Source organism: Ornithorhynchus anatinus, chromosome 7 (genome assembly GCF_004115215.2).
Source record: "Ornithorhynchus anatinus isolate Pmale09 chromosome 7, mOrnAna1.pri.v4, whole genome shotgun sequence".
NCBI classification, from domain to species: Eukaryota; Metazoa; Chordata; class Mammalia; order Monotremata; family Ornithorhynchidae; genus Ornithorhynchus; species Ornithorhynchus anatinus.
The window spans coordinates 68,111,846-68,128,969 of NC_041734.1; the positions used below are offsets into that span (position 1 = coordinate 68,111,846).

The following is a 17,124-nucleotide window of genomic DNA, read 5'->3' on the forward strand; positions in this document are numbered from 1 at the left end:
AGAATACCATGAAAACATTCCGGGTGAACCGACTTGAGTTTTACGTTCTGGGTGTGTTCTACTGTACTCTCCCAAGCGCTTGGTACAGTGCTCTGCGCACGGTAAGCGCTCAATAAATATGACTGACCGCATTTGGGTTTAAATCGAATTTACTAACCATCCGGCCCAACTCGCTGCAAATCTGAAAAAACCAACCAACCCCAAACCGGCAGCCCGGCCTAGTGGATAGAGCACCGGCCTGGGAGTCAGAGGGACCTGGGTTCTAATCCCGGCACCGCCACTTGTCCACGGTGTGATCTTGGGCGAGTCACCTCACTTCTCTGTGCCTCAGTTACCTCATCTGTAATATGGGGATCAAGACCGTGAGCCCCACGTGGGACAGGGGCTGCGTCCAACCTGATTTGCTTGTATCTACCCCAGGGCTCAGAACAGTGCCTGGCACACGGTAAGTGCTTAAAAAATACAGTCTTTTAGACTGTAAGCTCGTTGCAGGCAGGGAATGGGTCTCTTTCTTGTTGTACCGTACTCTCCCAAGCGCTTAGCAGTGTTCCGCACCCAGTAAGCGTTCAATAAATATGGTTGAATGAAATACCACAGTTATTATTATTATTATTATTATTATGCGTCTGTGAGTTCCCGGTTCCCAAGCAGGCAGGAAGGCTAAGGGTCTACAGGGGAGGCAAAAGGGCAGATGAGCGTTCCTTTCAAGCCCAGTGGTTAGACCTCAGAGAACTTGGGGGTTTCTTCTCCCTTCGAGAACTCTGTGTTTAGAGGCAAATCCGGCCAGCCCCCCTCCGGCTTATAAAGAGCCGTCCGACCCCCTAGGTGGTTCATTAAGAAGAGGGAAAGGAAGGAACCACGAAAAGCCAAATCTGATTAACCATAAAGGGAGACAGCACGTAAGCCTAAAATGGGATTAAATGGAACCGAAAAATAAAACAGGAAAGGGTGCGGAGGGAGGAGAAAGGAGAGAGAGGGGAAGAAAAACAAACCAAATTTATGAGGCCTTTCTTTCCAATTTACAGTGACTCGATGCTTCTCAAACTTTGCGTTCTGTTATTCCATGGAGGGTCCCAAGGGTCCCCCTCTACATACACAGGGAAGCAGCGTGGCTCAGTGGAAAGAGCCCGGGCTAGGGAGTCAGAGGTCATGGGTTCGAATCCCGGGCTCTGCCACTTGTCAGCTGTGTGACTGTGGGCAAGTCACTTCGCTTCTCTGGGCCTCGGTTACCTCATCTGGAAAATGGGGATTAATAATAATAACAATAATAATAATGATAATAATGTTGGTATTTGTTAAGCGCTTACTATGTGCAGAGCACTGTTCTAAGCGCTGGGGGAGATACAGGGTCATCAGGTTGTCCCACGTGGGGCTCACAGTCTTCATCCCCATCTTACAGATGAGGTAACTGAGGCACAGAGAAGTTAAGTGACTTGCCCACACAAGTGGCTGACAAGTGGCAGAGCAGGGATTCGAACCCATGACCCCTGACTTCCAAGCCGGTACTCTTTCCACTGAGCAAACTGTGAGCCTCCTGTGGGACGACCTGATCACCCTATACCTACCCCAGCGCTTAGAACAGTGATCTGCACATGGTAAGTGCTTAATAAATACCAACGTGATTATTATTACCTTTTTTTAAAAATGGCATTTCTTAAGTGCTCTCGGTGCGCCGGGCACTGAGCAATGGGGTAGATGCAAGCTAATCGCGTCCCCCATGGGGCTCCCAGTCCTAATCCCCATTTTACAGATGAGGTACCTGAGGCCCAGAGAAGTGACTTGCCCAAGGTCACGCTGCAGATAAGGGGTGGATCCGGCCCCAGACCCTCTGACTCCCAGGCCCGTGCTCTCTCCGGGCCGGTTGGACTCGAGGGCTGCTGCTAATCGACAGCCGTCGGGAGCTCGGCAGCTCTGATCTCCCGCTCGGCAGCCCGGACGATCCGGGCCCGGGGCGGGGGCGGGGGGGGACGGGACGGGACGGGACGGGAGGAGGCGGGCCAGGAAATGGAGGCCGGTCTGTCCTTTTCGGGCTCCCGTCACTATCACCAGAGAGCCGTGGGATACCTTGCGGTTCCACCCCCACCGGCGGACCGATCCTCTTCAACCCTCCGGGAGGTGGGGAGGCAAGGACAACCTCTCGGTTGGTGAAATATCGCATTGATGCCCACGCGGACAGCCCGCTTATCGGTAACGGATGCATCTGCGGAGGACCCGCCGGGACCGAGGACGCCACACTAAATGCCTGGGAGGATCGAGGAGGCACAGAAGAGATGATCCCTCCCCTCAAACGGCTCTCGGTCTCTCGGGGGAGACGGATGCGAAGTAATTTACGGCCTGGAAGGGGAGGCGAATGGGAAGGTGGATAAGTAAGTGTGGATAGAGTACGGGCACTGATACGATTAGGCTGTAAGCCCGTCAGTGGGCAGGGATTGCCGCTATCTGTTGTCGAATTGTACATTCCAAGCGCTTAGTACGGTGCTCTGCACACAGTAAGCGCTCAGTAAATACTATTGAATGAATGTTCCAAGATGCCCCGGGAGGCTGAGGGGCCGCAAGTGCCGAGGGGCCGCCCGCGTCCTTACGTGGGGTCATCTGGTAAAAAGCCGAACTGTCCGTTCCGAGCGCTCAGTACAGTGCTGCGCACATAGTAAGCGCTCAATAAATACGACCCAACGAACGAATCCCACCCGTCTCTCCAGATGAACACATCCCAACGTGAAGCGGCGTGGCCTAGTGGGCAGGACTCGGGCCTGGGAGTCAGAGGATCTGGGTTCTGATACCGGCTCTGCCACTTGAATACTGCGTGACCTTGGGCAAGTCCTTTCGCTTCTCTGTGCCTCAGGCACCTCATCTTCGGGCGCTTGATACAGCGCTCTGCACACGGTAAACGCTCAGTACAACTGAATGAATGTAAAAGGGAGATTGTGAGCTTTCTGAGGGACATGGCCTGGGTCAAACCCGTTTACCTGGTATCTATCCCGGCGCTCAGTACAGTACCTGGCACTGAAATACTATTAAAAAAACTCTCTCTAAAGACTTTATATAGACTTGGCACTCTCTCTCTCTATATATATATATATATATCTGTGAGCCCGTTGTTGGGCAGGAATTGTCTCTAGTTGTTGCAGAATTGTACATTCCAAGCGCTTAGTACAGTGCTCTGCACATACTAAGTGCTCAATAAATACGATTGAATGAATCTATATGTCTCATCTCTCTCTCTCTCTCTCTCTCTCCATATATACAAGAGAGAGATAGTGCCAAGTCTATTTAGAGTCTATATATAGTGCCAAGTCTTTTTATTTATAGAGAGAATCAGATACACGTAGAGAGTGATAGTGCCAAGTTTATATGTAGTCTATATATAGGACCAAGTCTTTTTATTTATAGAGAGAATCAGATATAAATATGGAGAAAGTGAGCGATAGTGCCAAGTCTATATTTAGTCTCTATATAGTGCCAAATCTTTTTATAGAGAGAGAATCAGATATCTATATATCTATAGATATATGGGGAGAGGTTTTCATATATACACCTATATATTTATATAGGTATATCTATAGATATCTATGGATAGAGATATAGATGTATACATATATGGGAGAGAGGTATATATATATATATTTATATAGGCACAGAGAAGTGAAGTGACTTGCCCACAGTCACACAGCTGACAAGTGGCAGAGCCGGGATTCGAACCCATGACCGCTGACTCCCAAGCCCGGGCTCTTTCCACTGAGCCACGCTGCTTCTCATCTATAGATAGATAGATAGATCTATATATATTATATACGGGGAGAGGGTTTTTGTATATACCTATGTATTTATACAGGCATATCTAGATCTATAGATATGTATTATATGTGGGGAGATGTTTATATACATGCCTATATATTTATATAAGTTCATCTATATCTATAGATATATATCTATAGATCTAAGTGCTGGGATAGATCGAATTGTACATTCCAAGCGCCCAGCGCAGTGCCCTGCACCTAGTAAGCGCTCAGTAAATACTACCGAATGAAAACCAGGTAAAGAAGTGTGACACAGCCCATGTCCCACAGAAGGCTCACCATCTTAATTTCCCCTTTTACATTCATTCAATTGTACTGAGCGCTTACTGCGTGCAGAGCACTGTACTAAGCGCCTATAGATAGATGGGGGGGGAGCGGTTTTTTTTTTTAATATGCCTATATGTTTATATAGGTATATTGAGAGAGAGAGAGATATAGATAGACAGATTGGAAGAGATAGAGAGAGACAGATTAGAGGAGAGAGACAGAGAGGAGAGAGAGAAGAGAGAGAGGGAGGGGAGGGAGGAGAGGGAGAAGAGAGAGGAGAGGGAGGAGAGAGAGAGATGGGTAGGTAGGTAGGTAGATAGGTAGGTAGGTAGGTAGGTAGGTAGGTAGGTAGGTAGGTAGATAGACAGATAGACCGATAGACCGATAGACCGATAGACCGATAGATGAGATGCAGATCTTTTAGTACCCAAATACCAGAAAAGCCCAGTTCAGGGTTCCGGGCGTTCGGGGTTTAGGATTCGCAAGCCAATTCCAGGGAACCGTAGCGGCTTCTCGGCCGATCGGGCAACCAAGCAAGCGGCGGCCGGCCAGGACGGTCCCAGGTGGGCAGGTGGTGACCTCTGCTGTTGGCTCCCGGTGACTGCCCGGCTCGCTCCCCCGCGGACGTCGGGGACCTTCGGGGAGACCCCGCGCCCCGCGGAGGGCCGGGCTGGGGCGGGAAGATATCCGCAGATCCTCCCCCGGGACGGGAAAAGATCCACCCGGACGACCCGTCGCCCACCGTTGGCGCCTCGGTGAGGGGGGAGGCGCAGCGCGGCTCGGCGGACGGAGCCCGGCCCCGGGAGCGGCGACGCCTCGGGTCCTGATCCCGGCTCGGCCACCTGACCGCCCCGTGACCTCGGGGAAGTCACTTCACTCCTCCGCGCCACGGTCAACTCATCTGTAAAATGGGGATTGGGACCGGGAGCCCCGGGCGGGACGGGGACTGGGTCCAGCCGGATTCGACTGGAGGACGGCGCTCGCCACACGGTAAGCGCTTGACGGATAACGTCATCGTCACTGCGAGGCCGAAAGACTGGCAGGACAGAGGAGAAGACCCGGGAGGGTTTTCTCGGAACTTTAACCACGCACATTAGCTGGCCCACTTGGAGCGGGAAAGGGGATGAACAGGACGAAGGCCTACCTCAACTGCCCTCGCCCTCAAGGCGGCCTCCAGAGGCGACCGCCGACCCCGAGGACAAGGTCCCGGTGCCGCGCCAGGAAACTAAAGAAAAGGATGCTGGGGCGAATGTCAGCATCTCTTCATCACTAACGGGGTCACCGCCCGGAGGTCTGCTGGTGGCCGCCTGACCAGGACGACCTGGCCGTGTGGCCCGGAACCAAGCAGCGCGGCTCAGCGGGAAGAGCCCGGGCTTGGGAGTCAGAGGACGTGGGTTCTAATCCCGGCCCCGCCTCCTCTCTGCTGCGTGACGTTGGGCAAGTCGCTTCGCTTCTCTGGGCCTCGGTTACCTCATCCGGAAAAATGGGGATTAAAAAACGTGAGCCTCACGTGGGACAATCTGATGCCCCTGCATCTACCCCAGCGCTTAGAACAGTGCTCAGCACATAAGAAGCGCTTAACAGATACCACAGTAATAATGATTATTATTATCGGTCCAAGATGGGCGGATTGGAAGTGTCTCCGTTCAGGGAACCCAGGCTGTGGTTAAGTAATCTTTCTTTTCCAGCCTTGTGATGACACTGAGCCACAACGTTTCCTCACGGCAGTTGTCACACACACGGTTCGAAAGTCTTGGAGGCAACGGGCTATTCCTTAAAGCAGACGCTACGGGGTGGCTTTTCGGTTTGCTCTGTGGTAGCCGAAGACGCTGCTCAGTCTCACGGTTTTAGACGGCTGCCTATTGGTTCCTACAGCCTCAGCCACAAAGATCATGAACTTCCAGTCCTCTAGCCTGTAAGCTTGTTATGGGCAGGGAAAGGACGCGCTAATTCTCTTCTTGATTCTATTTATTGCCTTGATTCTATTTACTGCCACTGTTTTAATGAGATGTTGGTCCCCTTGACTCTATTTATTGTTATTGTTTTTGTCCGTCTCCCCCGGTTAGACTGTAAGCCCGTCAGTGGGCAGGGACTGTCTCTATCTGTTGCCGATTTGTCCGTTCCAAGCGCTTAGTCCAGTGCTCCTCCCATAGTAAGCGCTCAGTAAACACTATTGAATGAATGAATGAATGAAATGCCCCGTGAAGCAGCACGGCCCAGTGGCTTAGAGCCCGGGCCTGGGAGTCAGAGGACCGGGGTTCTAACCCTGACTCCGCCACTTGTTTGCTGGGTGACCTTGGGCAAGTCATCTTCTTTCTTCTCTGTGCCTCAGTTACTTCTTCTGTAAAAATGGGGATGAAGACTGTGAGCCCCACATGGGACAACCTGATCGCCTTGTATCCCCCCAGCGCTTAGAACAGTGCTCTGCACATAGTAAGCGCTTGACAAATACCAACGTTATCATCTTATTTCCGTGGGCCTCAGTTCCCTCATCTTTAAAATGGGGATTAGGACCGTGAGCCCCACGTGGGTCACGGACAGCGTCCAACCTGATTAGCCCGCATCTTCTTAGTGTAGTGCCCGGCACACCGGAAGCGCTTAACAAATACCACTTCTTGGCACACAGTAAGCACTTAACAAATACCATCATCATCATTATTATTATTACTAAAAAACGACACAAAAATACAGAGTAGACAGAAAATACATGTTTAGCTAATGGGGGGGAGAGCTGGAAAGACAACGGGGAAGGCAGAACCTTTCCAGCACCACACGCTAAAAGGGAGGTAGAGAAGATCATCATCGATCATCATCATCATCGATGGCATTTGAGCATTTAATACGTGCAGAGCACTGCACTAAACACTTAGGAGAGAAGAAATAATAAGAATAAGAATAATGACGGTACTTGTTAAGCGCTGACTACGTGCCAAGCACTGTTCCAAGTGCCGGGGGGATACAAGGTGATCAGGTTGTCCCACGCGGGGCTCACAGTCTTCGTCCCCATTTTACAGTGGAGGGAACTGAGGCCCAGAGAAGTGAAGTGACTCGCCCCAAGTCACACAGCTGACGTGCGGCGGAGCCGGGACTGGAACCCATGACCTCCGACTCCCAAGCCCGGGCTCTTTCCACTGAGCCATGAATACAACAGAATCAGCAACCATGTTACCTGGCCTACAGTGGGCTTAGAGTCTAGAGAGAGAGAGAGACATTCATGTAAATAATTCACAATACACGATTTATAGATACGTACATTAAGTACTTTGGGGGTGAGGGTGGGATGAACACCGACTGCCCGAAGTCACGTATCCAAGTGCATATCCAATGATGCAGAGGGGAGAGGGGAGCCGGGGAAAAAGAGGACTTAACCGGGGAAGGCCTCTTGGAGGAGAGGTGACCTTAATAAGGCTCCGAAGGCGGGGAGAGTGCTGGTCCCACGAATACGGAGAGGGAGGCCGTGGGAAAGGGGTCGGTGGGGAGATGGATGAGAGAGAGGCGCAGAAGAACCAGGAAAGGGGGTCCAAAATTTTTAAAGAGTTGGAAAAGAGGTCTTAGGAGCAAAGGTTAAAGGAACTGGGATTGTTCGGACTAGAGAAGACAAGGAAACCGGTGGCTTACTAACCACCTTCAAGGATATTAAGAAGTTTTATGGGGAGGATGCTGCGCTGAGAACAAGATATGAGGAGACGGGATGAAATAAAGCAGGAGAGATGAACCTGAGGAAGACCTTCTTGTTTATCGGGGTGATGAAACAGAGGAAAGAGTTCCTGAGGAAGGTGGCTAGGTTTCTGTCCCGAGAAGCAGCGTGGCCTAGCGGAAAGAGCCCAGGCCTGGGAGTCAGAAGACCTGGGTTCTAGTCCCGGCTCTGCCGCCGGTCTGCTGTGTGACCTCGGGCAAGTCACTTGGGTTCCTCGGGCCTCGTTCCTCAACCGTAAAATGGAGATTCAACACCTGTCAGCCCTCCTACTTAGACTGTGAGCCTCACGTGAGACCTTCTGCTCTTGCGTCTACCCCAGGGCTTAAACGGTGCTTGATCCATAGTAAGCGCTTAACAAATACACAGTTAGCGTCATTATCCTGAGAGATCTTTAAGGAAAGAACAGACAACCACTGAGCCTGAACGGTTTCACCTGCTTGAAGGCAGTGGACTAGAGCGGATGATCTTTCGAGGTTCCTTTTAGCTACACGATTCTGTGAAACCTCAAGCCTCTGCACGTGAGTCGACCACAGACCCAATTCAACCTTCTCCTCAGAGAAGCCTCCCTTCTCTTGGTTTGAAAGTTCCCGACGTAGGAGTTGGGTTCACTTTTCCCAATCGAAAATGAGATTCACGCAAGCCCAGGCTCACCATCGGATGGTCAGTGTTTTGGGCGCTTTTTTTGGTGCGATTCCCAATATGCCGTTACAAGGTTACAGCCTCTTTTGCCCTGAACGGGTGAAATGCAAGTTGACTTGAGTTTCACGATCCGAAAGGCTCTAATTTGGGTTTTTTTTTTTTAAAAAAAAACAGTATTTATTAAGCTATCGGGTAGATACAAGATAATAATGATAATGATGATGACGGTATTTGTTAAGCGTTTACTATGCACCAAGCACTGTTCTAAGCGCTGGGGTGCAAGGTCATCAGCTTGTCCCACATGGGGCCCGCAGGCTTAATCCCCATTTTACAGATGAGGTCACCGAGGCGCAGAGAAGGGAAGTGACTTGTCCCAAGTCGCACAGCTGATAAGAGTCAAGTTGGATTCAATCCACGGCCCACAAGGGAGCTCACGGTCTTGATCTCCATTTTGCCAGATGAGGCAGCTGAGGCCCGGCAAAGTGAACTGCCTCGCCCAAGGCCGCGCTGAAGACGAGCGGCAGGGGCGGGATCAGAACCCTGGACCTTCCGACTCCCAGGCCCCCGCCCCAGCCACTAGGCTAAGCTGCTTCTCGGCCTCTCTGACCTGACCAGAGAGTCGTTTTAAGTCGGAACAGAACAGATGAACCTTCTCGCAGCTAAATATCTGTTTGAGTGTTGCCAACGGGAAACCGGGAATCAGACAGGAACAGGTTTCAGGCACATCCGGTGCAAGGAAAAGCCGTCTTGGGGCTTTCTCTCACCCTTCCAGGAAACATAAAGGAGAGAGAGTACGTTCTGAATGGGTTTTTCAATGGATGGGATGAGGCCGAAAAGACGAAAACCGCCCAGAGTGAACCCCTCGTGGCCTGGAGGAAAGAGCACGGGGCTGGGAGTCGGAAGGACCTGGGTTCTAATTCCCGCTCCGTGAAGTCGCTTCACTTCTCTGTGCCTCAGTTGTCTCACCTGTAAAACGGGGATTAAGACCGTGAGCCCCGTGTGGGATGGAGACTGTGTTCAACCTGATTATGCTGCATCTACCCCAGTACCCTGTAGAGTGCCTGGCGCAGAGTGGGCGCTTCAAAACAAAGGAGGGGTTCCGCGAGCTTCAACGACAACCCGTTTCCTCCTGAGGGAGGAAGGACCACCGCAGGGCCCTTCTCCTGGCTGGGGTTCTCCGCGATACTCCGTCAGAGTACCTCAGGGATGTTCTCGGGTCTCCTTAGCCGGAGAAGGAAGAACACACACTCCCTGAAGAGAGAAGAAAGGGCGAGGGGAAGCGGAGCCGACGAGGGGAGATGTCATTCTGTGCGGCTTAATCTGTCCCCGAAACAAAGGACGGGCTCGCCGTCCGGGAAAAACCCTTCCGAGAGCAGGCCGCGGTTGGTTCGAGACTACAGAAACCATCGAAAGGCAATTTTCTTCCCCAGGGGCTCATCCCTTGCTAAAGTTCCCCACTCAGACTACAAAGCTAATGGCATGTTTCTAAAAATACACGTCTACTCCCACATTCTGAGCAATAATTAAAGAACGCAGAATGCGCCGGGAAGATCGCGCTGGACGCCAAAGAGCAGGAAAACAAAAACCAAACAAAAATCTACCGCTCCCAAATGCGTTTCTCACACTGCTCAAAAATGGGCGGTCACGACGCCTGTAAAATCCTGCAGCCACAGTGGCGATCTAGATTTGGATGGAAGGCAGGAGAAAGGGCACTCTAAGCCGTTCGGGGATACATTTCAATTAGAACTGAATTCTTTCTTACCAAGGAAATAGAATAACGATCATAATAGCGATCATAACAATATTCTCTATGCGCCAAGCACTGTGCCGAGCCCTGGGCAAAGAAAGGATAATCAGATTGGATACAGTCCTGACCCCAGACGCGGCTCACCGTCTAAGAGGAAACAGAGGCCCCGAGAAGTGACTGGCCCAAGGTCACACAGCAGGCAGGGGGCACAGCCGGGTCTGGAACTCTGGTCCCAAGGGTCAGTCCCGTGCTCCTTCTACGAGGCCACGCATCCTTCCATGAACTATTTCACCGACCCACGTGCGAAATGGGATCTATTTTTATTTTCCCCCGAAAGCATCTATACGGTAGAGTATTCTTCAAAGCGAGAAGCAGCGTGGCTCAGCGTAAGGAGCACGGGCTTGGGAGTCAGAGGTCGCGGGTTCGAAGCCCGGCTCTGCCGCTTGTCAGCTGTGGGACTGTGGGCATGTCACTTCTCTGTGCTTCAGTTCCCTCATCTGTAAAATGGGGATTAGGACTGTGAGTCTCACGTGGGACAACCCGATGACCCTGTATCTACCCCAGCGCTTAGAACACTGCTCTGCACATAGTAAGCGCTTAACGAATACCAACATGTTTTGGTCCTCCCAAATGATCCAGCTAATTCTCCATCACTACGCTGCAAGACTCTTAAGAGCCAACAGCATCTATTGAGGGCCCAAGGGGGGTGGAGGAGACCAAATGCTTGGGATGATACAAGAGAGAAGGGATGACCCTTGCCCACACAGACATTACAATCCAGCAAGGGCGAGAAAGGAATAGGGGATAAAATCATATTTATTGAGAGCTTACTGAGTGCAGAGCACTGTACTAAGCGCTCACATCTACCTAAATGCTAAGAAGGTGCGTAAGCATGCCAATCCCCAACTAGACTATAAGCCCGTCAATGGGCGGGGATTATCTGTTGCCAAATTGTCCATTCCAAGCGCTCAGTACAGTGCTCTGCACCTAGTAAGCGCTCAATAAATACTACTGAATGTGAACTGAATGTGATACGGAAGGGCTGACGCAGTAGTTGGGAGGGGGGGCCGGCTAGGGTGGGAGAGTTGAGAGCTCAATCGACCTTTGGGGAGAGGTGATTTGTGGGGGTCTTTGAAGATGGGTAACGCAACAGTCTCCGGACCGCGGAGGGAGGACGTGAGCGGCAGGAGAGACAAGAATGAGGCGCAGTTAGTAGGATGAAAGGAGGAAAGGGTGCAAGCCGGCTTGTGGTGGGGAAAACCGACTGAGGGCCGGGAAGCTACCTGGGGCGGAGGGGAAACGGGCAAAGCGTCGGAGGTTTCTGAGGATTGGGGAGACGTGCGCGGAACGGTGTGGCAGGAAAATGGGATCCGGCAGCAGAGCGAAGTACGGCCACGAAGAGGGGAAGGGAGAGAGGAAGCGGAGAAGTCGGTGAGGAGGCTGGTGAAGGTTTACGAAGCAGCAGGGCGCGGCGGATAAGAGCACGGGCCTGGGAGTCAGAAGGCTTCACCGCATGCCCTGCTGTGTGACCTTGGGCAAGTCACGTCACTTCTCAGGGCCTCGGTTCCCTCATCTGTAAAATGGGGATCGGGACTGTGAGCCCCCCGCGGGACAGGGACCGTGCCCCACCCGATTCGCTTCTCTCCACCCCGGCACGTAGTAAGCGCTTAACGACTACCGTAATTTATTCATCATTATTACGAGGCGGTCAGGTCGGGATACGACCGGGGCCCGGACCGGCACGGCGGCAGTTGGCACGGAAAGGAAGGGGCCCGTTCTGAAAGCGACAGGGGCTGGTGACGGACTGTACACGGGGGTTGAAAGATGAAAGGAGTCAAGGAAAGCGGCAAGGCGGGGTGGGCGGTGGTGTCGTCAACCAACCCGCCGGGAAAGTTAGGTGGAGGAATCTGGGGGAGAAGATGAGTGGTCCAGTTTTATTCATTCATTCGCTGTCGAACACTGTACTGAGCGCTTGGAAAGTACAATTCGGCAATAGAGGGAGACAATCCCTGCCCAAAATAGATTTACAGTCCAGAAGGGGTTTTTTTAGACCTACTGAACTTGAGGTGCTGGCAAGACAGGCTCGTGAGGGATGTCCCGGAGGCAGGAGGAAATGTGAGATCACGGGGGAGATCGATCTGGGAGTCGTCTGCCCGGAGGTCGCAGCCGAAGCTGGGGGAGAGGATGAGTTCCCCAGAGGAGTGCAGTGGATTGAGAAGAGGAGAAAGGCCCAGCCACAGAGATGAGACGGAGCGGCCGGGGAGAAGGAGGCGGGGAGGACTGGGACAGAAAAACCAGGGTTGGGAAGGGCTACTAGGAGAAGCGGTGGTCCCCGGGGTCAGAGGCAACCGAGCGGGCCAGGAGGATCAGGACGGGAGAGGCGAGCAGGAAGGCGCTGATGACCTGGGAGAGGGCAACCGCAGTGGAGTGAGGGGGGAGAAAACCAGACTGTGAAAGAGGGGGCCGGGAGGGAGTCGGAGGAGAGGAAGCGAAGACGGCAGGTGCGTACAACCCGTTGGAGGAGTTTGGACAGGACGGGAGGATGGAGACGGAACGATAGGTGGATGATGATGATGATGATAACGATAAGGGCACTTGTTAAGCACTTACTATGTGCGATTCGTGCATTCGATTGTATTTATTGAGCGCTTACTGTGTGCGGAGCACTGGACTAAGCGCTTGGGAAGTACAATTGGGCAACAGATAGAGACCATCCCTACCCCACGACGGGCTCACGGTCTAGAAGGGGGAGACAGACAACAAAATAAAACAAGGAGACTGCAGTGGGCTCCCGAAAAGGATTATTTTAAGGAAAGGGGAGGGGTCGGGGGGTGTTCGCAGATAGAAGGGTAGGAATCGAAAGCTTTTCGGCAAAATATACGCACTCTGCAAGTGGCTCAATGTGACGGTCAGTCAGTGAGTGGTATTTCTGGAGCACTCCCTATATGCAGAGCACTGTATAAGCACTTGGGAGAGTACATAATAATAATAATAATAATAATAATGGTATTTGTTAAGCACTGACTATGTCCAGGCACCGTACTAAACGCTGCGGTGATTACGAGCAAATCGGGCTGGACACAGTCCCTGTCCGACGTCTCAATCCCCATTTTACAGTCGAGGGAACTGAGGCACAGAGAAGTGAAGTGACTTGTCCAAGGTCACACGGCAGGCAAACGGGGGAGCCGGGATTAGAACCCACGTTCTTCTGACTCCCAGACCCGTGCGCTGTAAGAGGTTCTTCTACACAAGGAAGTAGATATCTTCCGAAGATACCTCCATGCCACTCTCAGCTTGGCTCCAACTAGTAGCGGCCGGGTAAAGGCTGTAGGACTCGGGAAAGAGCCCGGGCTTGGGAGTCAGAGGTCATGGGTTCGAATCCCAGCTGCGCCACTTGTGTCAGCTGTGTGACTGTGGGCGAGTCACTTCACTTCTCTGGGCCTCGGTTACCTCATCTGTAAAATGGGGGTGAAGACTGTGAGCCTCACGAGGGACAACCTGATTACCCTGTATCTGCCCCAGCGCTTAGCACAGTGTTCCGCACATAGTAAGCCCTTAACAAATACCAACATTATTATTATTAATGTTACTGGCGCTTGTGGAGACAAGCTGCTGCTCCCACTGAGGAGTAAACCCTGTGGGCGGTAGTCGGTCGTTTCAAATGACTGCGAAGCTGAGTCGCTAAAAATATTCTAGATTTAAAGGCGCGAATTCAAATAGCTGGTGCGGATCAGCTCTCCGAAGAACAGGCGAGCCTTCCGCGAGCGGAAGCAGACAGCAAGCACATTCTGAAACGAAAGATATTCTCTCCGTCCCCCCTCTTAACCATACGTAGGGGCGAAATCGTGAAATTTAACAAAGCTAACAAATTTACCGTTCACAGATTTAACTTTAAATTTAACAAAGTTAAGGCCACCCCCTGATGCATTAATCTCCGTGGACCCGGTGGTCACCGTGACGCCCTTTTCCCCTAATAAAAATGTCAGGAACCACACTCTAGGAGAAATGACTGTACGGAGTGAACGGCTTTTAGCGAGGTCGAAGAGATTGCTTACCAATCCATCGATGGTATTTAGTGAGCGCTTACTCTGTGCGGAGCGTTGCGCCGCCTGCTTGGGAGAGTACGATCTAACAGAGACACGTTCCCCGCCCCCAAGGAGTTTCCAGTCTAGAGGGGGACAGAGAGCGTTTCCGCAGCCCAAAATTAAGCTGAAACGTTTCAACTGGTTGCTTTGTGATTACGAGAGGCCGCGCACGTGGGACGGTCCGGGAGCCCCGGGAACGCGAACGCCGCCCAAGTCCCCAGCGTGGCGACCCAGCGATAGACTCACCTCCGTAGTAGAGTCCCGTGGCCGTACACATTCGCCATTGTCCCTGATACATTCCCGCTGTGCTGGGGCTGCACATCTGGACGCTGACATCTGCCATCTCTTGGGGCTCTAGTGACCTGACCATAACCATGTTCACGTGGCCAAACTGGTCTCCCCCGACATACTTAAGACAAACCCCCGGAGGCCAGGCCTCTGTCCCTGAGATCAAACAGAAGAGAAACGTGTTAGAGACCTCGTGGCGCCGCAGCCGCCGGTGACCTTAGACGGCTGGGACTTTGGGGAGGGCGGGGGTGAAGGCGGTGGGGCGCGGGGCGGGGAAAGGAGGAGGCTACCAACACGGAAACCTGCGCGTTTCACTTGAACCGTCTCCCTCCCGCCGGGCCCGGGAGCTTGGGGTGACAGGGCTGAGTCACTCTGCCGGTCTCTACCCGTCCCAGGACGACAGCCCCAGGTCAGCGGGGGGCCCCAAAACGGAAGGCATTAAGATTCGCTAAAGCGGTAGATATCCAGACGACCTCGGGAAACGATCGCGTCCACACGGGCGGGGCAGACCCTGACGGTGAGGAGGTGGGGGGGGGGGGTGGGGGGGGGTCCATCCAGTTTTCGCTCCTCCTGCATCCCGCTGCCTTTATGGTGGGTGAGTTTGTTCCTCTTCCCTTTGCCTTTTTAAGCTGACAAAGAAAAACTAACAGTCTGCGGGCCCCGCTACCTCCCTGACTTCGTCACCGTGCCCTTGTTTCTTTCCATCAAAACTCTGGTGCGAAGAATAGTGTGGTGGCCCCGTTGGATTTCCGTTTAAATCGTTCTTCAGATTTCCTTGATTCCTTTCTGGCTTTTGCTCTCCGCAACAGACTCCGCCCATTCCGCGGGGATCCGCGGCGAACGTCAGCCGGGGGTCGACCGAGGTGGTCCCGGGTGCCGAAACGGTTGCCCAGAGAGGGTGGGAGGACGGCGAGGACTGGCCACCGCCGGGGATCGATCGCCCATCGGCTGATCGACGGCACGGGCCGGCGGTTGCCGGGGTTTACCGGCGGCTGGGCTGGCATGAGAAATTCCAGGAATGCTGCAAGGGGCTTCGTTCCTACGAACGAGAATTATCCCTGAAAGGCGGGAGGCTGACGGCGGAGAAAGGCTTTGGATGAGGTACCTCTCTGGGATGGACCGTCTCCTCTCTCCAGCCGATCTGGAACTCTATTCGCCTCAGCCCGAAAGGCAGCGGCAGAAGGTATTTCATGCAGCCGCCGAGGAATGCCGGGGGAGCACAGATGCCGCTTCGGACTGAATATCCCTCAAGCCGCCAGACTACACGCTCTAAAGATAGACCGCGAGAGGTGGGAAAATAGCGGTAGGGCCGTGAGGGAGACACAGATGGCATATGCCGGGTGAATACTGGTTTTCACTTCTCGGGTGTGTGGCCTGGCACGAAAAGATTCCGCTCCTTCGGGACGGGCAGAGGATTTGCATTTGAACAAGATACACTCAGTTCTCCCACGGCGCTGGGGTGGGGTTGCTTGAAAAACTGTGCATTGGAGAACACTGGCCTCATTGGGAAGCAGCATGGCGTAGTGGAAAGAGCACGGGTCCGGGAGTCAGGAGGTCATGGGTTCTAATCCCGGCTTCGCCACTTGTCTGCTGTGTGACCTTAAGCGAGTCACTTCACTTCTCTGAACCTCAGTTACTTCATCTGTAAAATGGGGATTGAGACAGCGAGCCCCACGTGGGACAGGGACTGTGTCCAACCCGATTTGCTTGTATCCACCCCACCGCTTAGTGCCGTGCCTGGCACATAGTAAGGGCTTAACGAATACTATAATGATTAATTAGCATTATCATCACTGTGCTCCCCCATCTCCGACAGGAGGTGCACAAAAACACTTCTTAGTACTGTGCCTGGCACATAGTAAGGGCTTAACAAATACTACAACGATTAATTAGCATCATCATCGCCGTGCTCCCCCACCTCTGACCCGAGGTGCACAGGACACTTCTTCCGACACCGCGTTGCGCTGCATCCAATCGGGCTTAGGCCGACCGAACGCCCAACGGCGTGCTAGCCAAAACACCCGCGTTACGGCGGCAGAACTGAGTTTAAGGGAGAAATGATGTAAAGATGCCTGGAACGGCAGCCGGGAGACGCCGAACGTGAGGCTGAGAGGTTGGAGACTTGTGGGGTAAAACGGTCTCCAATCAGGGGCTCCCCGAAAATATCCCCCGGCTGGCGTCTGGGGGACCCTTCCGTTCAATCTCACAGTGTCTCCCCTCTCGGGCTCCTCCAGGGAGTAACTGGGCACGGAGGCAGCCGTGAGTCACGGGAAAGACTGTTAAGTGTTTAAAGGGCCCCACGACAGGAGGGGCCGATTCGTTTACCACGTCCACAATATATATCCTTGAGGTGCTTCACGGGGTAAAGTCCGGGCCTTTTATTGAGTTGAGAACAAGCCATCGGGGTGAGCTGTTTTCCACCCATTAGTCAGGTGGCACTTATCTGTTACCAGGAAGAACACTTCCTCAAAGAGCCGGCCGCCCGACTTCCTCAGTGGCATCAGGTCTGGAGCACCACTTCCTGCCTCCCGTCCTCCGCCTCGGAATTTCGGGGGCGACTCACTTCAGTTTCAAGGTCCCGACCCGTGGCCGATGTGCCGGGTT

General features: G+C 53.0%; 1 protein-coding gene across 6 annotated transcripts in view; it reads right to left on the reverse strand.

The window, feature by feature from the left end:
• ILRUN (inflammation and lipid regulator with UBA-like and NBR1-like domains) overlaps positions 1-17,124 on the reverse strand; it is a 94,049-nt gene that overhangs the window by 29,064 nt on the left and 47,861 nt on the right. For all 6 annotated transcript variants that reach the window (XR_003760800.2, XM_029068375.2, XM_029068377.2 and 3 more), the window contains exon 3: positions 14,479-14,676. Coding sequence is in view for 5 of the 6 variants with exons in the window: in XM_029068375.2 (XP_028924208.1) it covers positions 14,479-14,676 (198 nt within the window). In the remaining variant the exon portion in view is untranslated. The remainder of the gene's footprint in view (positions 1-14,478; positions 14,677-17,124) is intronic.